General features: G+C 40.8%; 1 protein-coding gene across 2 annotated transcripts in view; it reads right to left on the bottom strand.

The window, feature by feature from the left end:
* Positions 1-26,968, bottom strand: part of MCF2L2 (MCF.2 cell line derived transforming sequence-like 2) — a 227,007-nt gene that overhangs the window by 146,607 nt on the left and 53,432 nt on the right. For both annotated transcript variants that reach the window (XM_022571165.2, XM_089910785.1), the window contains exons 4-7: positions 19,525-19,615; positions 16,420-16,539; positions 5,837-5,953; positions 2,974-3,123 (exon numbers count right to left, since the gene is read on the bottom strand). In XM_022571165.2, coding sequence (XP_022426873.1) covers positions 2,974-3,123; positions 5,837-5,953; positions 16,420-16,539; positions 19,525-19,615 — 478 coding nt within the window. The remainder of the gene's footprint in view (positions 1-2,973; positions 3,124-5,836; positions 5,954-16,419; positions 16,540-19,524; positions 19,616-26,968) is intronic.

Genomic DNA, 26,968 nt, shown 5'->3' with positions numbered 1-26,968 from the left:
GATTGATCCCTTGATCATTATGTCGTGTCCTTCCTTATCTCTTGTAGCAGTCTTTTTTTTAAACTCTATTTTATCTGATACGAGTATTGCTACTCCAGCTTTCTTTTGATTTCCATTTGCACAGAGTATCTTTTTCCATCCCTTCACTTTCAGTCTGTATGTGTCCCTTGGTCTGAAGTGGGTCTCTACAAGAGACAGCATATATATGGGTCTTGCTTCTGTATCCATTCAGCCAGTGTGTGTCTTTTGGTTGGAGCATTTAATCCATTTACATTCAAGGTTATTATTGATATGTATGTTCCTATTACCGTTTTATTAATTGTTTTGGGTTTGCTTTTGTGGGTCTTTTTCTTCTCTTGTGTTTCCTGCCTAAAGAAGTTCCTTTAGCATTTGTTGTAAAGTTGGTGTGGTGGTGCTGAATTCTGTTAGCTTTTGCTTGTCTGTAAAGCTTTTGATTTCTCCATCAAATCTGAATGGGATCCTTGCTGGGTAGAGTAATCTTGGTTATGGGTTTTTCTATTTCATCACTTTAAGTATATCCTGACACTCCCTTCTGGCCTGCAGAGTTTCTGCTGAAAAATCAGCTGATAATCTTATGGGGATTCCTTTGTATGTTATTTTTTGCTTTTCCCTTGCTATGTTTAGTATTTTTTCTTTGAATTTAATTTTTGTTAGTTTGATTAAACGTCTTGGTGTGTTTCTCCTAGGGTTTATCCTGTATGGGACTGGTTGATTGCAGAGGCAGCTATGTGCTTATGTGAACCTAAAATAAGGGCTCTCAAAGATCCCCTAGAGAAAGGAAGTCAAGAAATCAAACCAAGTCTCTTAATGCTGTGCTGTTCAGACAAAAACTCTCTGGGCTGGGAGGAAGCCTTAAATCATACACTGTAACTTGTATAGATATTTAAATAGATTTAAAAGTTCACTGTTCTGAGGATGAATCTTACACTAATTTTTAACTTGGAAAAGATGCTTTCCAAATGAAAAAAAAATTATTCAACTAGTTATAGAAACTTTGGTTTTAAAAGATAGGAAAATACTCAAATAAAAATAAAATTATGTTAAATAATCACAAAAACTAAGTTATTCATAAAAGTTTAAATAGTATTCCTTTTTTGTAATATAAACTCTTGCTCTCTGTAAAGCTTTTTTGGATGGGAAAAAGGAAAAATCTAAGCCTAGTTTAATGATTTTGGAATTTTTGCTTCTAATTTATAAGATATGAAACAAAGAAGTCAAATTTGACTTACACACATAGTGTTTTAATTCCAAGAACAGCTGGCCACCATGAACCAGAAAATGACCTTACTCCATCTTGGAGACTGGTTCTTTCCTTCCCTTTCCCTTTGTGGAGCTCTTGGTCTATGTAGAGATGACAGAACACCCACTCATCTGCCTTCCCTGGGAACCCTCACTGCACATACAGCAGGATCTGACTGGCTGGTTTCATCCCTCAGATATGTGTCCTCATCTAAAATCCAATTTGTTTTCACCTTTTCCCCAGAGGCCTCCATGATTGGTCACATTGTCATCTTGATGATTCTGCTCTGCAACCTCTCCCAACCCTTCTTGGAATGAGGCACAGAACACATTTGCTCATGAGCCCAGGCTGGAGCTCTGATGCTCAACATCACACCTATATACTAACTGACTGCTCTGTAGGCTCCTGTGGTCTGTGACCTGTGGGCGTGGATCACCAGCCCTTTTCTAGCGGTCTTCACAGAGGCACCCTCGACCCAGCCTTCCACACCCCATGCCGTCTCTTCCAAGAAACATGGGAGGTGAACTTGGCCTATATGTTTGGCAAAGAAAATGGTCAAGCTTCTCAGAGGCATTTCCAGGGAAAATTCCAGGATGCTTTCAGGCTTCTACAGTTTCAAACCAGATCTTTTGGTTACTCAAGAGTAATTTTGAGAACACATTTTGAACTCTTTTTGGTAACCAAGACCTTTAAAGATAGAATTAAACAGTGCTCCCTGACACATGGAAGAATTAATTTGCCTCAACTACTAGACTCTGACTCCCCTAACTAAACTATGAGTTCCTTGAGCTTGCATTTTGTTTGTTGTTTTCTTGGCATGTGGTGGTGGGTCGTCAATACATGCTGAATAAATAAAAAATCAATCACCTAGCAAAGCAAAGTTTTTGCAAATTTTGGGTCACAGATAAAAGAGTTCAGCTCTTCTTAAGCTCAACACAGCAAGTATACATGCAATGCTACAATGTATCAACCTTCCAATCCTTGATTTGCTGCCCTGTTGAGTTCTGGTCTCCTGCTAAATAATAGACTTGGTCTGTTTCTGGAGACAGAAAGTGGCTGACACCCAGCCAATAAGCCCTGAGAAGACTTCCCTCTACTGCATGGCCTAAAAGAATCTGCCAAGCTGCCTTCCCAGCAGGTTCTGACATGTTTTTATGAATCCTTCAGTAGATGCCTCTCCTTAAACCCAGTTCAGAGCACCTTTCATAGCTCTCTTTCTCATATTGGTCCCCAAATAAAAAGACACATCCCTGAGAGAGTGAAGCAATAAATCAGCTTACTAGTCTGCCCCAAAACTTCATAACAGCCTCAGGAAAGCTTATGCTTCAAAAGCCGACTCCCATCTCTCCCTCCCTTCCTCCCTGCAATTTCAGCCTATAGTATCTTGTTCTGTCCTGAGAAGATCATAGGAGTGTGGACCTTGAAGGGATGTTCACACACCTTGTCTCACCAGCACAAAGCTGGAATGAGTTCCCTTTTAAGGGGCTGCTTCTCACAACCTGCAAACATTTCACATGTACTACCCAGTCATTAAGAGATTTTCCTCTTTACACACTGCCTATCTAGAAGATTAAAGATGATTAGTGGCTGCCAAGTTACTGGAGAAGTGGGAAGAAGAGGGCCTAACTTTTAATTCTGCTCCCAGCACTCTCCAGGAAGCTGACCATCTGCCAGCACATAGGCTGGCCTCTGAGAGATTACTGACCACTCACCTGCAACTTGCCCTGCTGCCTTGTGTGGGACATGAGAAGGTCTTCAGAGGATGACATGCTTCTGGGCAGTTCTGTTGCGGCTAGGCAGGCCCCAAAAGTCTGGAGCATCTGAGCAGTGCTCTTCAACGCCAGAGCAAAGTTTTCAATGGCCTGGAAGTTCAGACAATCATAACAGTGTGGAGGGATTAACATTCACCAATATGCTCTCTCAGTAGGACAGGAGAACTATTTCCTGAGTATATGAAATAGGCCATGCATTGTACTTTGTGCTATACATTTGTCTGTCATCTCAATAATCTAGAGTGGAAGGCATTTTATCTCCATTTTATAGGAGAGGGAACTGAAGCTCTAGCAGGTCAAGTAAATTGGCCGAGATCATATTACTAGGACAGTAAGGAAGGAAAGAAGGCAGGATTCAACCAATGGTTGTTCTATTTCTTCAGGAATTTTCTGAGGATCAAAAGGAATGGCAAATTTGAAAGGATCTTGGGCACAGATGAGTACCTTACAAATGTAACAGTAAGAACTAAGAGAATCAGGTGTAAAGCCTGGAAATGTCATCCTAGAAATAGGGGAAAGCCAAAGGCTTCCTGTGGCGAGTCCAATTAACAAAATAACTTGATTCCATGTGTCTGATTAGTGATTATTAGTAATTGGTGATTATTAGTAATCACTAATTGGAAATTGTACAGAGGACCTGCCCCTAATAGAGTGATTCAGAAAAGCTTGGCCTTAGTCTTGGCTCTGCCACTGCTTGACCATATGACCTTAGATAAATCACCTCTTTACTCTGTAAAGCCCGTGAACCACAACTACTGAAGCCTGCACGCCTAGAGCCCGTGCTCTGCAACAAGAGAAGCCCGTGCACCGCAAGGAAGAATAGCCCCAGTTCGCCGCAACTATCTCTGCCCACGCACAGCAACGAGGACCCAATGCAGCCAAAAATAATAAATAAATAAAATTTATAAACAAAACCAAAAAAACACAACCAAAAAGAAAACATTACACTCTAAAACAGGGTGAATTCTCCTACTTAATCAAATGTAGTTGAGGTGTTTGTTCATCAGTAAATTTTTTTTAAATAAATTTATTTATTTATTTTTGGCTGCACTGGGTCTTCACTGCTGTGTGCATGTTTTCTCTAGTGCAGAGAGTGGGGGTACTCTTTGTTGCGGTGTGTGGGCTTCTCATTGCGGTGGCTTCTCTTGTTGCAGAGCACGGGCTCTAAGCACGCAGGCTTCAGTAGTTGTGGCGCACAGGCTTAGCTGCTCCACAGCATGTGGGATCTTCCCGGACCAGGGCTCAAACCCATGTCCCCTGCATTGGCAGGTGGATTCTTAACCACGGCGGCACCAGGGAAGTCCTCATCAGTAAATGTTGAACAACATGTTTCCAAAGTGAGTAGATAGAGAGGTGTGCTGACACTGCAAGGTGTTTTCAGGATGGTGAAAGCAGCTTCTGATTTTGCATAGAAAACCTAATCTTCTCAAGGGTATGGGGCTAGGAGAGAAGGGAAAGGGGAATGACAACTTTATATAGACAAACATTATTTGCTGAGTTTCAATCTCACTTTTTCCTTAATTTTCCTGACCCTTCTAGTTTAGCATAATAACCATCACTACGAGTAAGTAGGAAAAAGTAAAATACTATATTTCAGATGCTTTCATAGACATTATATCACTTATTCTACATATCAAACCTTCAGGTAGCTTTTGTTAGTCCAAGGTTTCCTACCATTGGCACTACTGATATGTTGGTCCAGATAATTCTTTATTGTGGGGGGCTGTCTAGTGCATTATAAGATGTTTAGCAGGGGCTTCCCTGGTGGCACAGTGGTTGAGAGTCCGCCTGCCGATGCAGGGGACACGGGTTCGTGCCCCGGTCCGGGAAGATCCCACATGCCGCGGACGCGGCTGGGCCCGTGAGCCATGACGGCTGAGCCTGCGCGTCCGGAGCCTGTGCTCCGCAACGGAAGAGGCCACAACAGTGAGAAGCCCGCATACCGCAAAAAAAAAAAAAAAACAAATAGAAACATATTAGGGCTTCCCTGGTGGCACAGTGGTTGAGAGTCCGCCTGCTAATGCAGGGGACACGGGTTCGTGCCCCGGTCCGGGAGGATCCCGCGTGCTGTGGAGTGGCTGGGCCCGTGGGCCGTGGCCGCTGGGCCTGCGCATCCGGAGCCTGTGCTCCGCGACGGGAGAGGCCGCAGCGGTGAGAGGCCCACGTACCGCAAAAAAAAGATGTTTAGCAGCATCCTTGGCTCCTACCCAGGATACGCCAGTAACACCCCTCTCCCCAAGTTATGACTATAAAAAACATCTATCTGAAGACATCAATAAATGCCCTCTGCGGGAAAAATTGCCCCAAGCTGAGAACCACTGTGTTAGTTGCAGGGGAGAAAACAAACTCAGAGAGGTTTAGTAACTCCCTTGAGCTCAGATAAGGAGCAATGGTGGCAACATTTAAATGCAGCTTCTTCTGACTTGGTGGGTTTCAATCTGTCTGTACACTAGAATCATCTGGGGAGTTTTGTGACCCACTAATGCCTGAGACCCATCCTAGATCAAGTAAATTAAATTCTCTGAAGTATAGCAGGGTATTTTGCAAACTCCCCAGGTGCACCCTAAATCAAGTCCCCCAAAACCCCCATACCATAAAATGAGCCAAGACGAAGGTAATCAGCAAGAGAAGCCCTAGCTTTTATCCTTGCACCTTGTCTCTCCCCCAGCCTGTTGCTTAGAAAACCCAACCTTCCCGATGTTAGGCAGTCACGGGCAATGACTGCCCAACAGTTGATCTCTAGGTCTCCTGTCTCTAGAAAACCAGGAGGGACACTGAAAAGGGCACATAAATTGGTACTTACAGTTCGATGATTTATCCACTGACTGTGGTGATATTCCAAAGTTCCCCCTAAGTCCTCTGTCAGTTGGCTTTTGTCAATGTAGTGATGAAGGTCAGAAACGGAGTTTAACATAACGATCTAAAACAGAAAAAACCCAATATATTACTCACAGATAATTAAGTAGCTCATCTAGATTCTACTGTTATTTAACTTAAAAATTTGTTTTATTTTTTGGCTGCGCCATGCAGCATGCAGGATCTTAGTTCCCCCAGGGACCGAACCCATATCCCCTGTGCGGACAGGGGACATGGAAGCAAAGAGTCTCAACCACTGGACCACCACAGAAGTCCCTACTGTTGTTTAAATAGTACTTCAACTTTGCCTAATCAGGCATTTATATCCAAAGATGGTTACTTCAACCAGTAAGTAACTCTTTCCATTTTCCCCCTTTGAGTGAGGAATAGCAGTGTTGAACAGCCTGCAACAAAACAGTGACTTGAATCAGTGAGCTCAGTTCTAAGCTGCCTAGAAGTCAGTTCTTGCTTTAGGTAAATTTTTGTCAAAAGTTCCCAGGCTAAAGTATACCCTTCAGCCACCAAAAGCAAACGCTGTACTGAGACCTAAAAATCTGCAATGAAAATTCAAATAAAAGGTGGGCTGGTGAATATCAAAATAAAATTAGAACACAAGGACCTATTGAGGAGTATGGACTGAGAAGATTCACTACACTGATGCCCCTTCTATGAGGGATGGTGATATACCCCCAGCTTATCTCATGTGGAGAAAGTTTGGAGGTGATTGTGAGTGGGTTTTCATAAATTAACAAGCCTGCTGATGAACAAATGCCCAGACATCTAGAGGAGGATGACATACTCCAATCTGTCCCTTTTTACTCCACTGCAGTGGTCCTGCCCAGGGAGCAGTCCCAGCTCTCTGTAGCAGGGACAATATCTTACCCCTGCTCACTCACATCTCTGAAACACACCGCTCTTGTAGCCTTTAACTGATGACTTTATATTTCTTCAGTCATTGATTATTTTGACCTGTGAGTATAATAAACTTCTTCCTGCAAAGCCTCCCCCTCATTTCTTCCTGTGGCAGCACTGACTTTACCATGTCATATCCAACATGTACATTCTTAGAACAGATTCTTGGTCAGAGGACATGAGAATATAGGCTTTTTTCTATTTATATAGTTTTAGTCAAGTGATAAATTTGGGATGAAAAGAATATAAGTTAGACCTCCAAAGTCTTCAGGTAAAACAAAACTGACTGACTCATTCAACATATCTGTATTGAACTTCTAATAATTGCCAGGCTCTGAGGGATAAAAGTAAGCACAAAAAGCCCTGCGTTCAAGGAACTTAAGTTTAGTGGGATTTGATTCTACATATCACTATGTTAACCTTGTGAGGCTCCATGTTCCATGCCTTTCTCCTTCACTTATGGAAAGGAGTTTGGGAATTTTAAAATTTATTTTTATAACATAAGAGAAGGGGGAAAAACAAACAAACAAACCTGAATCCATCTCTGTCTTTCCCTCCTAAAATTTTTTTTTTAATAAATGTATTTTATTTATTTTATTTTTGGCTGCATTGGGTCTTCACTGCTGCGCGTGGGCTTTCTCTAGTTGTGAGCGGGGGCTACTCTTTGCTGTGCTGCACAGGCTTCTCATTGCGGTGGCTTCTCTTGTTGCAGAGCATGGGCTCTAGGCACGCGGGCTTCACTAGTTGTGGCTCGCAGGCTCTAGAGTGCAGGCTCAGCAGTTATGGCACACGGGCTTAGCTGCTCCACGGCATGTGGGATATTCCCGGACCAGGGCTTGAACCCGTGTCCCCTGCATTGGCAGGTGGATTCTTAACCACTGCGCCACCAGGCAAGTCCCTTTACTCTTATTCTTGAAATTTTTCTATGAGTTGAAAATTATTTCCAACTCAACGAAAAATAAAACCAAAAATATATTAGAAACTTTTCTATATCACTATAGATTTATCTTATTTTTCTTCTGTTTTTCATTTCTCAATTGAGATATAATTTACATAAATAAAATGCACAGATTTTAAGGGTACAGTTCAATTCATTTTGACAAATGTATACACACATGTACACTTTTTAAACAAGATATAGAACATTTCCTCAGAAAGTTCTCCTAGGCCTCCTTCTGGTCTCCACTATCTCCACCGCCAACAGCAGCCACTGTTTTAACTGTCTATCACCGTAGCTTAGTTTTGCCTCTTCTCGAACTTTATATAAAAAGAATCACAGAATATATACACTTCAGTGTCTAGATTCTTTCTTTCAAGAGAATATTTTTGAGATAAATCCATGTTGTTGCATGTTCAGTACTTCACTCCTTCTTTATTGCTTAATATTATGTCTCTACATAAATATGCCACAATTTCTTTATCTATTCATCTGTTATTGCAAATGTGTTTTCATTTCTCTTGGGTGGGTCATGGGGCAGGTATATGTTTAACTTTGTAAAAAATTGCCAACTGTTTCCACCATGGTTGTACCACACCGTACCACTTTTGATGGTAGCATAATATTTAACTGACTGGGTAGACCATAATTTATTTAACCAGCTCCCTGTTGTTGGGCATTACTTTTTTCCCAGTCATTTACTATTACAAACAATTTGGTAATGAATATAATTATATATGCAGCTTTGTGTATGTGCGTGAGGTACCTGCAGAATAACTTCTATAGGTAGGTCAGAGAGTATGTACATTTTAATTTTTGATAAACACCGTCAATCAGTCTTTCAAATTGGTCATTACCAACTTCATTCCTAATAACAAAGTATGCAAATGCTTGTTTGCCTCATATCTCTGCCAAAGTTAGAGGTAAAAAAATTTTTTTTAACATCTTTAATGGAGTATAATTGCTTTACAATGGTGTGTTAGTTTCTGCTTTATAACAAAGTGAATCAGTTATACATATACATATATCCCCATAGCTCTTCCCTCTTGCATCTCCGTCCCGGCCACCCTCCCTATCCCACCCCTCTACGTTGTCACAAAGCACCGAGCTGATCTCCCTGTGCTATGCGGCTGCTTCCCACTAGCTATTTTACGTTTGGTAGTGTATATGTGTCCATGCCACTCTCTCACTTTGTCCCAGCTTACCCTTCCTCCCCATATCCTCAAGTCCACTCTCTAGTAGGTTTGTGTCTTTATTCCTGTCTTGCCCCTAGGTTCCTCATAACCTTTTTTTTTTTAGATTCCATATACATGTGTTAGCATACTGTATTTGTTTTTCTCTTTCCGACTTACTTCACTCTGTAGGACAGACTCTAGGTCCATCCACCTCACAACAAATAACTCAATTTCATTTCTTTTAATGGCTGAGTAATATTTCATTGTATATATGTGCCACATCTTCTTTACCCATTCATCTGTTGATGGATATTTAGGTTGCTTCCATGTCCTGGCTATTGTAAATAAAGCTGCAATGAACATTGTGGTACATGACTCTTTTTGAAATACGGTTTTCTCAGGGTATATGCCCAGTAGTGGGATTCCTGGGTTGTATGGTAGTTCTATTTTTAGATTTTAAGGAATCTCCATACTATTCTCCATAGTGGCTGCATCAATTTACATTCCCACCAACAGAGCAAGAGGGTTCCCTTTTCTCCACACCCTCTCCAGCACTTATTCTTTGTATATTTTTTTGATGATGGCCATTCTGACCGGTGTGAGTTGATATCTCATTGTAGTTTTGATTTGCATTTCTCTAATGATTAATGATGTTGAGCATTCTTTCATGTGTTTGTTGGCAGTCTGTATATCTTCTTTGGAGAAATGTCTGTTTAGGTCTTCTGCCCACTTTTGGATTGGGTTGCTTGTTTTTCTGATATTGAGCTGCATGAGCTGCTTGTAAATTTTGGAGATTAATCCTTTGCCAGTTGCTTCATTTGCAAATATTTTCTCCCATTCTGAGGGTTGTCTTTTCGTCCTGTTTATGGTTTCCTTTGCTGTGCAAAAGCTTTGAAGTTTCATGAGGTCCCATTTGTTTATTTTTGTTTTTACTTCCATTTCTCTAGGAGGTGGGTCAAAAAAGATCTTGCTGTGATTTATGTCATGGAGTGTTCTGCCTATGTTCTCCTCTAAGAGTTTTATAGTGTTTGGCCTTACATTTAGGTCTTTAATCCATTTTGAGTTTATTTTTGATTATGGTGTTAGGGAGTGTTCTAATTTCATTCTATTACATGTAGGTGTCCAGTTTTCCCAGCACCACTTATTGAAGAGGCTGTCCTTTCTCCACTGTATATTCTTGCCTCCTTTATCAAAGATAAGGTGACCATATGTGCGTGGGTTTATCTCTGGGCTTTCTATCCTGTTCCATTGATCTATCTTTCTGTTTTTGTGCCAGTACCATACTGTCTTGAATACTGTAGCTTTGTAGTATACTCTGAAGTCAGGGAGCCTGATTCCTCCAGCTGTTTTACTTTCTCAAGATTGCTTTGGCTATTCGGGGTCTTTTGTGTCTCCATACTAATTTTAAGATTTTTCTGTTCTAGTTCTGTGAAAAATGCCAGTGGTAGTTTGACAGGGATTGCACTGAATCTGTAGATTGCCTTGGGTAGTAGAGTCATTTTCACAATGTTGATTCTTCCAATCTAAGAACATGGTATATCTCTCCATCTATTTGTATCATCTTTATGTCTTTCACCAGTGTCTTATAATTTTCTGCATACAGGTCTTTTGTCTCCTTAGGTAGGTTTATTCCTAGATATTTTATTGTTTTTGTTGCAATGGTAAATGGGAGTGTTTTCTTAATTTCACTTTCAGATTTTCCATCATTAGTGTATAGGAATGCAAGAGATTTCTGTGCATTAATTTTGTATCCTGCAACTTTACCAAATTCATTAATTAGCTCTAGTAGTTCTCTGGTAGCATCTTTAGGATTCTCTATGTAGAGTATCATGTCATCTGCAAACAGTGACAGCTTTACTTCTTCTTTTCTGATTTGGATATCTTTTATTTCTTTTTCTTCTCTGATTGCTGTGGCTAAAACTTCCAAAACTATGTTGAATAAGAGTGGTCAGAGTGGGCAACCTTGTCTTGTTCCTGAACTTAGTGGAAATGGTTTCAGTTTTTCACCATTGAGGATGATGTTTGCTGTGGGTTTGTCATATATGGCCTTTATTATGCTGAGGTAAGTTCCCTCTATGCCTACTTTCTGCAGGGTCTTTATCATAAATGGGTGTTGGATTTTGTCAAAAGGCTTTCTCTGCATCTATTGAGATGATCATATGGTTTTTCTCCTTCAGTTTGTTAATATGGTGTATCACATTGATTGATTTGTGTATATTGAAGAATCCTTGCATTCCTGGAATAAACCCCACTTGATCATGGTGTGTGATGCTTTTAATGTGCTGTTGGATTCTGTTTGCCAGTATGTTGTTAAGGATTTTTGCATCTATGTTCATCAGTGATATTGGCCTGTAGTTTTCTTTCTTTGTGACATCTTTCTCTGGTTTTCGTATCAGGGTGATGGTGGCCTCATATAATGAGTTTGGGAGTGTTCCTCCCTCTGCTATATTTTGGAAGAGTTCGAGAAGGATAGGTGTTAGCTCTTCTCTAAATGTTTGATAGAATTCACCTGTGAAGCCACCTGGTCCTGGGCTTTTGTTTGTTGGAAGATTTTTAATCACATTTTCACTTTCAGTGCTTGTGATTGGTCTGTTCATATTTTCTACTTCTTCCTGGTTCAGCCTCGGAAGGTTGTGCATTTCTAAGAATTTGTCCGTTTCTTCCAGGTTGTCCATTTTATTGGCATATAGTTGCTTGTAGTAGTCTCTCATGATTCTTTGTATTTCTGCAGGGTCAGTTGTTACTTCTTCTTTTTCATTTCTAATTCTATTGATTTGAGTCTTCGCCCTTTTTTTCTTGATGAGTCTGGCTAATGGTTTATCAATTTTGTTTATCTTCTCAAAGAACCAGCTTTTAGTTTTATTGATCTTTGCTATAGTTTTCTTCATTTCTTTTTCATTTATTTCTGATCTGATCTTTATGATATCTTTCCTTCTGCTAATTTTGGGGTTTTTTTGTTTTTCTTTCTCTAATTGCTTTAGGTGTAAGGTTAGGTTGTTTATTTGAGATGTTTCTTGTTTCTTAAGGTAGGATTGTATTGCTATAAACTTCCTTCTTAGAACTGCTTTTGCTGCATCCCCTAGTTTTTGGATCGTCGTGTTTTCACTGTCATTTGTCTCTAGGTATTTTTTGATTTCCTCTTTGATTTCTTCAGTTATCTCTTGGTTATTAAGTAGTGTATTGTTTAGCCTCCATGTGTTTGTATTTTTTACATATTTTTTCCTGTAATTGATATCTAGACTCATAGCATTGTGGTCGGAAAAGATACTTGATATGATTTCAATTTTCTTAAATTTACCAAGGCTTGATTTGTGACCCAAGATGTGATCTATCCTGGAGAATGTTCCATGTGCACTTGAGAAGAAAGTGTATTCTGTTGTCTCTGGGTGGAATGTCCTATAAATATCAATTAAGTCCATCTTGTTTAATGTAGCATTTAAAGCTTGTGTTTCCTTATTTATTTTCATTTTGGATGATCTGTCCATTGGTGAAAGTTGGGTGTTAAAGGCCCCTACTACGATTGTGTTACTGTCGATTTCCCCTTTTATGGCTGTTAGTACTTGACTTATGTATTGAGGTGCTCCTATGTTGGGTGCATAAATATTTACAATTGTTATATCTTCTTCTTGGATTGATCCCTTGATCATTATGTAGTGCCCCTCTTTGTCCCTTGTAATAGTCTTTGTTTTAAAGTCTATTTTGTCTGATATTAGAATTGCTATGCCAGCTTTCTTCTGATTTCCATTTGCCGGAAGAAGAACATCTTTTTCTGTCCCCTCACTTTCAGTCTGTATGTGTCCCTAGGTCTGAAGTGGGTCTCTTGCAGGCAGCATATATATGGGTCTTGTTTATGTATCCATTCAGCCAGTCTATGTCTTTTGGTGGGAGCATTTAATCCATCATCATTTAAGGTAATTATCGATATGTATGTCCTATTACCATTTTCTTAATTGTTTTGGGTTTGTCATTGTAGTTCTTTTCCTTCTCTTGTGTTTCCTGCCTAAAGAAGTTCCTTTAGCATTTGTTGTAAAGCTGGTTTGGTGGTGCTGAATTCTGTTAGCTTTTGTTTGTCTGTAAAGATTTTAATTTCTTCATTAAATCTGAATGAGATCCTTGCTGGGTAGAGTAATCTTGGTTGTAGGTTCTTCCCCTTCATCACTTTAAATATGTCCTGTCACTTCCTTCTGGCCTGCAGAGTTTCTGCTGAAAGATCAGCTGTTAACCTTATGGGGATTCCCTTGTGTGTAATTTGTTGTTTTTCCCTTGCTGCTTTTAATATTTTTTCTTTGTATTTAATTTTTGATAGTTTGATTGATATGTGTCTTGGCGTGTTTCTCCTTGGATTTATCCTGTATGGGACTCTCTGTGCTTCCTGGAGTTGATTAACTATTTCCTTTCCCATATTAGGGAAGTTTTCAACTGTAATCTCTTCAAGTATTTTCTCAGTCCCTTTTCGTTTTCTCTTCATCTTCTGGGACCCCTATAATTCGAATGTTGGTGCACTTAATGTTGTCCCAGAGGTCTTTGAGACTGTCCTCACTTTTCTTCATTTTTTTTTCTTTATTCTGCTCTGCAGTAGTTTAATAATTTCCACTATTTTATCTTCCAGGTCACTTATCCATTTTTCTGCCTCAGTTATTCTTCTAGTGATCCCTTCTAGAGAATTTTTAATTTCATTTATTGTGTTGTTCATCACTGTTTGTTTGCTCTTTAGTTCTTCTAGGTCCTTGTTAAACATTTCTTGTATTTTCTCCATTCTATTTCCAAGATTTTGGATCATCTTTACTATCATTATTCTGAATTCTTTTCCAGGTAGACTCCCTATTTCCTCTTCATTTGTTAGGTCTGGTGGGTTTTCACCTTGCTCCTTCATCTGCTGTGTGTTTCTCTGTCTTCTCATTTTACTTAACTTACTGTGTTTGGGGTCTCCTTTTCACAGGCTGCATGTTCATAGTTCCCATTGTTTTTGCTTTCTGCCCCCAGTGGCTAAGGTTGGTTCCATGAGTTGTGTAGGCTTCCTGGTGGAGGGGACTAGTGCCTGTGTTCTGGTGGAGGCTGGATCTTGTCTTTCTGGTGGGCAGGTGCACGTCTGGTGGTGTGTTTTGGGGTGTCTGTGGCCTTATTATGATTTTAGGCAGCCTCTCTGCTAATGGGTAGGGTTTTGTTCCTTTCTTGCTAGTTGTTTGGCATAGGGTGTTCTGCACTGGAGCTTGCTGGTCGTTGAGTGGAACTGGATCTTGGCGTTGAGATGGAGATCTCTGGGAGATTTTCACCGTTTTATATTATGTGGGGCTGGGAGGTCTCCTGTGGACCAATGTCCTGAGAACTTGGCTGTCCCACCTCAGCTGCACGGCCCTGACACCTGGCTGGAGCACCAAGAGCTTGTCATCCACACGGCTCAGAATAAAAGGGAGAAAAAAAAAAAGAAAGAAAGAAAGAAGAAGAGAAAATAAAATAAAATAAATTTATTAAAATAAAAAATAATTATTAAAAAAATTTTTTTAAGTAATAAAAAAAAAGAAAGAAAGAAGAGAGCAACCAAACGAAACAACAACCCCCCCAATGATAACAAGTGCTAAAAACTATACTAAGAAAAAAAAGAAAAACGGACAGACATAACCCTAGGACAAATGGTTAAAGCAAAGCTATACAGACAAAATCACACACAGAAGCATACACATACACACTCACAAAAAAAGAAAAAGGGAAAAATATATATATATTGTTGTTCCCAAAGTCCACCTCCTCAATTCTGAGATGCTTCGTTGTCTATTCAGTTATTCCACAGATGCAGGGTACATCAAGTTGAATGTGGATATTTAATCCACTGCTCCTGAGGCTGCTGGTAGAGATTTCCCGTTCTCTTCTTTGTTTGCACAGCTCCTGGGGTTCAGTTTTGGATTTGGCCCCGCCTCTGCGTGTAGGTCGCCTGAGGGCGTCTGTTCTTCGCTCAGACAGGACGGGGTTAAAGGAGCCACTGATTCGGGGGCTCTGGCTCACTCAGGCCGGGGGGAGGGAGGGCATGGAGTTCGGGGCGAGCCTGCATCAGCAGAGGCCAGTGTGACATTGCAACAGCCTGAGGCACACCATGTATTCTCCCGGGGAAGTTGTCCCTGGATCATGGGACCCTGGCAGTGGCGGGCTGCACAGGCTCCCGGGAGGGGAGGTGTGGATAGTGACCTGTGCTTGCACACAGCCTTCTTGGTGGCCACAGCAGCAGCCTAAATGTCTCATGCCCGTCTCTGGGATCCACGCTGATAGCTGCGGCTCGCGCCTGTCTCTGGGGCTCCTTTAAGCGCGCTCTTAATCCCCTCTCCTCGTGCACCAGGAAACAAAGAGGGAAGAAAAAGTCTCTTGCCTCTTCAGCAGGTCCAGACTTTTCCCCGGACTCCCTCCCTGCTAGCCGTGGTGCACTAACCCCTTCAGGCTGTGTTCACGCCACCAGTCCTCTCCCTGTGATCCAACCGAAGCCTGAGCCTCAGCTCCCAGCCCCCGCCTGTCCGGGCAGGTGAGCAGACAAGCCTCTTGGGCTGGTGAGTGCTGGTCGGCACCGATCCTCTGTGTGGGAATCTCTCCACTTTGCCCTCCGCACCCCTGTTGCTGCGCTCTCCTCTGTGGCTCCGAAGATTCCCCCCTCCGCCACCCACAGTCTCCGCCTGCAAAGGGGCTTCCTAGTGCGTGGAAACCTTTCCTCCTTCACAGCTCCCTCCCACTGGTGCAGGTCCCGTCCCTATTCTTCTGTCTCTGTTTTTTCTTTTGCCCTACCCAGGTACGTGGGGAGTTTCTTGACTTTTGGGAGGTCCAACGTCTTCTGCCAGCATTCAGTAGGTGTTCTGTAGGAGTTGTTCCACATGTAGATGAATTTCTGATGTATTTGTGGGGAAGAAGGTGATCTCCACGTCTTACTCTTCTGCCATCTTGAAGCTCCTCCAGAGGTAAAATTTTTAATCTTGTCATTTTAATTTGTTTTCCTTTTATATGTATCACAATGTTGGTTTTAATTTTTACTCACATTTGCCTATATTTGTCACCCCCATATTTTAGACCCTGATTTTTCTTTACTCATACTATTAGTTTCTCTTCCTTTTTCAATCTCTTTCTACAGTCTTGGACATCACCTTTTATATAACACCACTGGATTTATATAATTCCAGTACTCCTTTACCCAAGTCACTCCCCAACTCAAAAACCTTCACTGGATCCCCATTGCCTACTGAATTAAATTCAGAACCTTTATCCTTACACTTAAGACATATTCCATGTTTCTTACCTTTTCTTCTAAAATATGATCCTATATGTACTTCCAACAAGAATGGGGCTTCCCCATGGACCTCACATAGAGTGTACTTCCTGCTTCCATGTCTTTACACATGCCGTTCCCTCTGCCCAGAATGCCCTCCTCTCCCTCTCTGCCTGAGGAATCCTACATTCCTTGGAAACAAGCTCACATGCCATCTTCTCCGTATGCCCTAAACAAATGCAGACAAGAAGAAAGGTCATGCTTACCGGCACTTTCATTTTAAATTCATCTCGATAGTACTTAATACCAATGTCAGTGAATGTCCTCTGGATAAAGCAGGATGGACGAAGAATGAATATGAGCTGCAAGTTTCCTGGAAATGCTACCTGGAAGGATCATAAAAAGTGTCAGGGCAAATGTCACATCCATTGGTCTCCTCTTGCGCAAGATTACAGATGACAAAGTTAAAGTGGACACCATGGATACCAAGAATTAGAATATATTTCACAGGATTTCACAGCTGAAAGAGCTCTTACTGGTCACATAATCTAAACCCCTCCTTAAAAGCAAAACCAAACCAAACAAACAAAAAATTTTCTGATTAAAAAAACAATTTATACACTTTATAGAAAAATTGAGAAATTAATAAAAGTATACATTAGAATAAGAAAACCACCCATGATTTCATAACCATTCTTAATATTTCAATTTAATTATTTCTAGGCTATTTTCTCTGCTTAAATATCTAGCGTAGTTAAACTCAACCTGTAGAAATATTTTGCAACCTGCCTTTTAATTTAATATTCTACCATGAGCTTTTATTCCTGTTATTAAAAATTCTTTGGAAATATTTTTATGGGTGTACTATTTAACCAATCCCTTATTACTAGTGATTTAGGCTCCTCCATGTTTTTACTATTATAAATAACACTAAAATGAAATCTTTATCCACATTTTAGAGCATAGCTTCCTAGAAAAATTGCTGAGTCAAAGATTTAGTATTTTAAGGGCTCTTAATGCATCTTATTGCTAAGTTGCTTTCAGGAAGCACTGTTGTCATCTTGAGGTAAGATTCTGAGAAATGAGATAACAAATTCATGTAACAGCTTAGTGTCAAAATTGGGAATCCAAGTCTCCCATCGCTCATGGCTTTCCATTCTTCCAGTGGTTCTTAAGAAAAACCTGCTGAAGTGCTTGTTAAAATATAGTCTGGTCTTGGGACTTCCCTGGTGGCACAGTGGTTAAGAATCCACCTGCCAATGCAGGGGACACGGGTTTGAGCCCTGGTCCAGGGAGATCCCACATGTCGCGGAGCAACTAAGCCCATGAGCTACAACTACTGAGCCTGCGCTCTAGAGTCCACGAGCCACAACTACTGAAGCCTGCATGCCTAGAGCCCGTGCTCTGCAACAAGAGAAGACACCACAATGAGAAGCCCGTGCACCGCAACAAAGAGTAGCTCCCGCTCGCCACAACTAGAAAAAGCCCATGCGTAGCAACAAAGACCCAATGCAGCCAAAAATAAATAAATAAATAAACTTATTTTAAAAATCATAATAATCTGGTCTTTACCCTGAAATATTCTGATTCATTAGGACTGGGATAAAGTCCAGATATCTGTATTTTTAACAAGCACCTAAAGAGATTCTGACTGGTAGTCAGGTTTTCAGATCCCCGCACTATAGGATTTTTCACACATAAAGGTGATCAATGTAATTCTTGGACACATTAGTCTCAAGTATTAGATGAGTCAAGTATTGTCAATGAATCCTGGGAAACCACAACTCTCTGGAGGCCAGAACTCTGGAATGGTCATGGGCACTGTCTAAATCCTCGGGGCATCAACCATCGTTGCAGTTATCCCTCAAATAAATACGGTAGGGAATTCCCTGGTGGCGCAGTGATTAAGAATCTGCCTGCCATTGCAGGGGACATGGGTTTGAGCCCTGCTCATGATCCCACATGCCACAGAGCAACTAAGCCCATGGACCACAACTACTGAGCCCGTGTGCCACAACTACTGAAGCCCATGCGCCTAGAGCCCATGCTCCGCGACAGGAGAAGCCACCACGATGAGAAGCCTGCGCACCACAATGAAGAGTAGCCCCCGCTCACTGCAACTAGAGAAAGCCCGCACGCAGCTAGGAAGACCCAGCACAGCCAAAAATAAATAAAGTAATTAAATAAATTAAAAAACTAAACCAAAGGGACGAAACAATCCATGCACAAAGAGAAGGGAGTCTTCCATTCCCTCATCTTTGAAATTCAAGTTCCTAAACAGAAGATCCTTGCATTTTTTTATGTCTGGATGGGACAAATGAGCTGAGACACTATTTGTGTATCTGGATGAGGCTCCAAAGTGATCTGAAAGAGACTCTGTATGTGTCCATGTCCCTATGTGTGACTGCTTCTGTAAGTAGGCATAACTGAGGCTTCAAACATCCCTCTTCCATCCCAGCCTCTACATTACCATCCTACCATATCCCATCATCTTCAGCCAGTCCCAACTGCCCCAGGGAGGCATGCTTTGGTGGAAATGTTGGTGTGGCTGACCCTGAGGTGTCTTTGCCTGATCATGTGGCTGAGTTCCCTGGTCTGAGGTCCCTACAGCGAAAGGATGCATGTACTTGCCGGAAGGCAACAAATAGGGGTAAAAATCAGACTAATAAGATGGAAAAGGAAGCCTATCCAAGGTTCTGCAATTTAATGCCAAAAGCAAGCACCTATCGTATCACTTTGTTTGGCTTTGCCAGTGTCTTTCTAATTTGTGAAAAAATAATTTGAAAACTAAAATGAAGACTGCCTTAAATTAGGTGATCCCCAAAGCAAACCCTAAGATAAGAATTTCGGTCTAAAGAGTTTACTGAGGAGGTGATCCCGGGAAAAAGAGTTAGGGAGTATGGGGGCGCTGGTGAGACGGTGATGGCTAGAGAGCCAGTGTATCAGTGAGGGGGGACTGCTGCGGGCAGAAAAGGCCAGGGCCCTCCAAAATTCTGTACGGAATGTACCTCAGAACTGTCCCACTGAGGGGTGCAGAAGCTGGGGTATTTATCCACCAACGCCCGTAACTCAGTAGCTGCAGGTCACTGCTGGAGCATTAACTTCCCAGCACTCCCTACCCACTCCTCTCCAGTGACCAGAGAGGTCAATAAGGTAAAGAGACTCAGGAAGCCTTTGACATGCTCAGGAATCATCTGTAAGTGACCTTCAGGTGGCAGAGCGGATATGGACATGACACAACAGCCTCTGCTACAAAGACCTTCCCAAAATTTGGCATAAAATGACTTCCACTTCCCCATGACTTTGATGTGAAATAGTTGAATAGACAATTTAAGTGACCTTTATAATAAGGTACAAAAATAAATATTTACAGCTATTCGTGTCAAGGATGCTTTTACGGAGCTCCACTTGTCCCTTCGTCTGTCGATAACAATGACGAATCCGATGCTGGCAGCCTCCACACTGCAAAAAAGGGTGTGGTCAGTATCAGACACAGTGAAACACATGGGTTCTGTGGGGCTCCTTCAGCAGAACAATTCCACTGTCTCCGTGTCACTCCAGGCTCACTGTGTAAACACCCTGCACAGCACTAGGGGATAACCGGGTCTGACTTCCCTGATAAAGGAACCAGCTTCCTCTCCTCATCTGAGCCTGGCAGCCTTCAAAAAACAGAAATATTTCCTGTCTCAAACCCTCTCAAGGGCTCTGTTTCTCGCTGGCAAATGTATGAAACACCCAATGAGCACAAGGACTCACGTCAGTCGGGCACCACATGTTGCAGTGTAGGCAGAGGACCTCAAGGTTCAGCTCTGCCATCTTTCCACTCCCAAGACGGACATTCAAGGAGCTATCAACATCCTTCCCTAGGAGTCAGTCCCAGAGGTGTTCAGAAATAACACACGTCAATGGGGAAAACAACTCCCTTCCAGTACCTAGTCACAAATGGCCAGAAAACCATAGGCACAAGAAGGTATCAACTTCATGAAAAACAAAAAAAAGCTGTTTGGTTCCCTCTGAAGTCCCCACAAAATTCTCACAAATTTTTTTAAAACTAAAGCCCTAAAAGGGAAAACATTTTTCTTCTCCCTCTTTGGGAGAAACTATGGGAAGAAAGAGCAAGGGCTTTGGAACCTGGTTCATATCCTACTGCTGCCACTTACTAGCACTGAGACTTGGGGTCATCACCTAACCTCTCTAACGCTGCTCCCTAATCGGTAAGATGAGAACAATACCACCAATAATGAAGTGGTTAAGAGCACTAATTCTGAAGCCAGACTGCCTAGGTTTGAAACATGAATTTTTATATAAATATGAACTTATATATTGTGTACTTGTGTGCAAGGGAAGTTACTTAACCTCTATAGTTTCTCAGACTCCTCATTTGTAAAGTAGGAACAATAATAGTACCTGTCGAGTTGATGTGAGGATTAAATGAGTACGTATAGATGTATAAGATGCTCAGAATAATGCCTGACACTTGACAACACTGTATAAGTACTACTATTATGATGATTTCTTATGTGCTTGTCATGAAGATTAAAAGATATCAAGGTCACAAAAAGTAGCTGGCCTATAGTAAACCTTCAGTAACTCTCTAGTTTGGGTAAAAGGTGAGCTTTACCCTAAAAAGTATATGTATGCAAATAAGGCAGAAGATCTAAGCAAATTCTGCAAGATAACATAAATAGCTGATCTGAAGTAAGCATTATTGGGCCAACCCATTATCACAGTTCCACATTGACCCAGGTTCTCTCACTGGAAACATTTTCCACTCCAGGCCACAGTGCAAGGAAGGGTGGTCCTACTGGTTGGAAGAGGCAGGGATCAGAGATTAAAGATACAACTGTGGCCGGAATTTGAGGGGCATAGCTGTCAAGAGGGGAAGCCTCAGAGAGGAAACCCCAGAAGTTTTCATGGAAATTCCCCTTTAATGCTTAGCCAACTCCTGGGCCCTATGATTTTAGGTGAGACTCCAGGAGTCTGGCAGAGAATAGCAATTGCACATGTCAGAACTGATGAGAAATTATGAAGCTTGCATAGTTCTGGGGAAAGACAATTGGTATTTGGGCCCAGCCAGAAGAGGCAGACTTTGATGAACACCCTGGGCATTCAGGTGAAGCTCTATAAAGGCCATACTCTAGGATAAATGAAACACCATAGGAGTTTCCACAGGATTAAGGCTACACTCCAGGAGGAAGGACAAAACAGGAATAAACTTGCCCAAAGCAAAACTAAAACCAGGCCTCAAAAAGATTAAGGTGAGTCACCAGTATTTTAACTGCCAGTGCATATATATGTATAACCGAATTGCTTTGCTGTACACCAGAAACTAACACAACATTGTAAATCAACTATACTTCAATTAAAAGTTTTTTAAAGATGCATTATTTCAACAGAGAACTATAATCTATAATAAAGAATCAAATGAACCTTCTAGAATTACAAAACATCAATGTCTGAAATTAAGAACTCATTCAATTTGCTTAATAGCAGATTGAACACAGAAGACAGGATTAGTGAAATAAGACAGATCAATTAAAAATATTCAAACTGAAACACAGGGGGAAAATGGAAAGAAAAGAATGTAAAGGAGATGTGGGACATGAACAGAAGTCCCAGAAGGAGAGGAGAAAGTGTATGTTATAGAAACAATACTTGAAAAAATAATGAAGATATTTCCATATCTGATCAACGACATCATCTCACAGATTCAAGCAGCTCTTCCAATACCAAGCAGGATAAATGTAAAGAAAAGCTCACCTAGACATATCAGAGCCAAGTAGCTGAAAATTAAAGATAAGGAGAAAATTCTTAAAAGCAACTGGTGAAAAAAGATACATTACCTTCAGAGTAACATTAAAAATAATCACTGATTTTCAAACTATGGAAGCCACAATCCAATGATATATGTACAGAGTATTATTTTGTTTTATTCATTCATTTATTCATTCATTAATTCATTCATTTATTTATGGCTGTGTTGGGTCTTCGTTGCTGCACGCGGGCTTTCTCTAGTTGCAGAGAGCAGGGGCTACTCTTCGTTGCGGTGTGCGGGCTTCTCATCATGGTGGCTTCTCTTGTTGTGGAGCATAGGCTCTAGGCATGCGGGCTTCAGTAGCTGCAGCATGCAGGCTCAGTAGTTGTGGCTCGCAGGCTCTAGAGCAGAGGCTCAGCAGTCGTGGCACACAGGCTTAACTGCTCCATGGCATGTGGGATCTTCCTGGACCAGGGCTCGAACCCGTGTCCCTTGCATTGGCAGGTGGATTCTTAACCACTGCGCAACCAGGGAAGTTCCTGTTCAGAGTATTGACCTAAAAAACTATTCATTTAGAATTCTATACTCACTGACAATCTATTTTAAAAAATGAAGGCGGGCTTCCCTGGTGGCGCAGTGGTTGAGAGTCCACCTGCCGATGCAGGGGATGCGGGTTCGTGCCCCGGTCCGGGAAGATGCCACATGCCGTGGAGCGGCTGGTCCCGTGAGCCATGGCCGCTGAGCCTGCGCGTCCGGAGCCTGTGATCCGCAAAGGGAGAGGCCACAGCAGTGCAAGGCCCGCGTACCACAAAAAAAAAAAAAAAAAAAAAAAGGTGAAATAAGGACATTTCCAGACAACTAGAGCTGAGAGAATTTATTGCCAGTAAACATATACTTCAAAAAATATTAAAGGATGTTTTCCAGGCTGAATGAAGTTGTAAGCATGAAGGTGTAAGAAAGAAACAGCCTGAAAAGAAGGGTTAGGAAGTCTTTCATTCCTATCCAAAAAACAAACAAACAAACAAAAATACCTGGTTAAATTAAAAACTCATATTTGTCCTTAAAAACATAAGGGAACTTGAAGACAAAAATTTAAATGAACAAATTCCAGAGAGAGTTAAGACCTTCTACAGTGAGCAAATACTGGAGGAGGCTTTCATAAGAAGTGGCAGTCACCTACTCTGGTAATAGACAAATGAATGTTCCTAAAAGGAAATAATCCCACATGGCAACCTCAATCTCCAAGAAGGAATACAGGGCACTGTATACATTAAGTATGTGGATAAATATTATCAACTATGCTTTTATTTCACTAAAAGACTATTGACTATTCAAAGCAAAAATAATAACAAAGTATTATTAAATATAATATATATGTAAAATGATATGTACTGTAACACTAGAGAAACCACTGCTCTTCTAATAGAAGAGTTAAAATGGAATGCTGAAAATATTTGAATGATTCAAGGGTGGGCAGGTGCTATAGACTGAATTGTGTCCCCCTCAAATTCATATGTTGAAGCTCTATCAATGTGACTGTAACTGGAGATAGGGCCTGCAAGGAAGTGATAAAGGTTAAATAAAGGTCATAAGTGTGGAGTCCTAATTCAACAGGGCTGGTGCCCTTACAAGAAGAGGAAGAGTCACCAGAGCTCTCTCTGCCATGTGAGAACACTGTAAGAATACAGCTGTCAGCAGTCAGAAAGAGAGCCTTACCAGAAACGGAATCAGCTGAAACCTTGATCTTTGACTTCTAACCTCCAGAACCATGAGAAAAGAAATTTCTGTTGGTTAAGCCAGCAGTCTATGGTATTTTGTTATGGCAGCCAGAGCAGACTAATATGGCAGGAAAGGAGGAATAAAGGAACAAGTCACAGATGGTACAAATAGCAAGATGGTAAATTTAAACACAACCAATCTCAATAATCACATTAACTGGAAATGGTCTATATGACTCCATTAAAAAGGCAAATAGTGTCAGGGTGAAAATACTGATTACAAGAGATAGTGATTACACTTTAAACATAAAGACAGATACATTAAAAGAAAGAGGATGGTAAAAGATATGCCATGCAGTCAGCAATCATAAGAAAGCCAGTGTGGCTATATTAATATTAGAAAGAGTAGGGTCAAAGAGAGGGAGTGTTGGCAGAGATAAATGATTCATAAAAATTAAAAAGTCAGGGCTTCCCTGGTGGCTCAGTGGTTGAGAGTCCGCCCGCCGATGCAGGGGACACGGGTTTGTGCCCCGGTCTGGGAGGATTCCCCATGCCGCGGAGCGGCTGGGCCCGTGAGCCATGGCCGTTGAGCCTGCGCATCCGGAGCCTGTGCTCCGCAACGGGAGAGTCCACAACAGTGAGAGGCCCGCGTACCGCAAAAATAAATAAATAAATAAAAAAGTCCATAGGTAGCTAGTGGGAAGCTGCGGTATAGCACAGGGAGATCTGCTCTATGCTTTGTGATGACTTAGTGGGGTGGGATGGGGAGGGTGGGATGCGGAGGGAGGGAGGGAGGCTCATGAGGAAGGGAATATAGGTATACATATAGCTGATTCATTTTGTTGTACAGCAGAAACTAACACAATATTGTAAAGCAATTATAATCCAATAAAGAAATATATAAAAATAGTTTATTAGGAAGATATAACAATCCTAAATGTGCATGTATGAAATAACATTGATTCAAAATACATTAATAAAAATTGATAGAACTAAAAGAAAAATAGTTAAATCCACCATCAAAGTTAATGATTTTAACACCTCTCTCCTAATAACTGATAGAACAAACAGCCAAAAAATCAGCAAGGATATAGACTTGACTTTGAAGAACTCAGCATCCATTCTTTTTAGAAGGACACAGGACATTCATCAAATTGTCCATTATCCTAGGCCACGAAGCAAATTTCAACACATTTTAAAGAACTGCAATCATACAGGTTGTATTTCTGATCACCATGGAATTAAATTGGAACTCTATTATTCTGTTTTATTTTTCATTTCCTTCCCCCCTCCCTCCCTCCATCCCTCCCTTCCTTCCTTCCTCCCTTTCTTCCTTCCTTCCTTCCTTCCTCTCTCTCTTTCTTTCCAATCCTTTTCTTTTCTTTGGGTTTAACTGCCATTGTATTTTTTTAACTTCTTAAGGTAGAAGATTGTATCATTGATCTTTCCTATCTTCCTATCTTCCATCATAAGTATTTAAAGCTATAATTCTCCCCTAAACACTGCTTTAGCTACATCATGTAAATGTTGATATATTGTTTTCATTATTGTTCAGCTAAAAGTGTTTTCTAATTTCCTTTATGATTTCTTCTTTAGTTTATGGATTATTTAGAGGTGGTTGCTTAGCTTCCAAATATTTTTTTTCTAATCAACGATAATAAAATCAGAATAGTGGTTTCCTTGGGGGAGGGAAGGGGTAGGAGTGCAGATACTGATAGAAAAGAAGCAGGAGGAAACCTTCACAGAAATATTCTATACCCTCATCTGGGTGGCTGTTACATGATGTATAGACAGGTAAATATTCATCGAGCTATACAGTTGAGATGTGTATACTTTATGTAAATTATAACTCAGCTTAAAAACCCAAGGAATTAAATAAATTCAAGTTGTGAAAAAGGAAAAATATTATACAACTTAAAAACAACGATCCATACTTATCGAGTGCACAATAGGTGTCAGGCACTGATCAAAGGGCATACAACAATAACCAAAACAGTTCTGTAGTACAGCAAAAACAAACCAACATCAATAACAACAATAATTTTAGACAATAGCTACTTTAATCTTCAGCTCCTACCATATATCAGGCATCTTTATTTTTTAATCTTAATCTCATGAAATAGATACTGTTGTCTCCATTTTACAGATGAGGAAACAAAGACTGATAGAAATAAAATAACTTGCTTGATATCACACTAGCAAAACTGGATTTCAAACTCAGAGCTCTCTGATAGCAATGCTTACACTCTTAACCCCACCCCATGGCTCACCTGCAATTCTTTTCTCACAACAGATGTGCCTGTATCTTGTGGCAGTTTTATTTTGTATATTTTGCTGTTACTAGTGTTTTCTATTTCTTTTCTTTTTTCTTTAAAACAAGTAATTATTCAATTCAATGTTCTAAGAGAGCATCTAGGGCTCTTCAGCAAGATGGAGCTGGGAGAGGCTCAGCAATATAATATAGTATGTAAACACAGGATGTTCTTTGATCTATGAAATAAACAGCTGTCTGCATAGGTGGCTTCCCCAGCCAAACCAAGGGCAAATGTCCCTCACAACAAGGCTCTTCTCAGTTCCCTGCAGACCAAGGCCCAAGACCAGAGCATCTGGGTAAACAGGGTGGGATCTGCTGGGAATATACCTGTGTACATAAAGGACTGTGTCTCCTGACACAACCGTGTACAGGCCACAGTTGTGTATGGCCATAATTCAGAAAAAAGAGTTAATGAATCATGACAATGATTTTGAATATAGTCCCTCCCATAAGGAATACATTCTAAAAAACATGCAGTAATATCAACTACTGAGGGGTTTATTTTTCCACCCTATCTGGTTCAACAAAAGGGTCAAAACCTCAACTAAACCAAATGCACAGGAAATGGGGTTTCTAGACAACACATTTCTTTAGGGAACATTTGGCTGTTTTAATCCCTATTGTTCTTTTGAACACTAAGGTCCTATGATAGATTAGCTGCATGAATACTATTTAATAAAATCCTCACAACCACCCTCACAACCAGGTTGGTGATAATATTTCCACTTTATAAACTAGGAAAATCACTCTCAAAGGTGATTAAAACATAATAATAACTTGTCCAAAGTCACACGCTATGTGCGGAGCCAAGATTCAAATCTTCTGACTCCAAGAGCAATGCTCAAGCCACAAAACCCACACTCTCTTAGTGTGGAAAATCTTTTCACACTATATTCCTTCATTTCCAGTCTTAGTAACTCCTCTGTAACAAATATAATTGAATTTTTGATGAGTCAAAATTTGAATATGACTAAGTATAAATATATGAGTGTAAGAGATTGAGGTAAATGTGTTCTGACCCCAAAATA

Source organism: Delphinapterus leucas, chromosome 4, assembly GCF_059928025.1.
Source record: "Delphinapterus leucas isolate spDelLeu-1000000601 "Yukka" chromosome 4, BTC_Dleu_Yukka2, whole genome shotgun sequence".
Classification (NCBI taxonomy): domain Eukaryota; kingdom Metazoa; phylum Chordata; class Mammalia; order Artiodactyla; family Monodontidae; genus Delphinapterus; species Delphinapterus leucas.
This window is presented reverse-complemented; position numbering and strand designations above follow the sequence as displayed.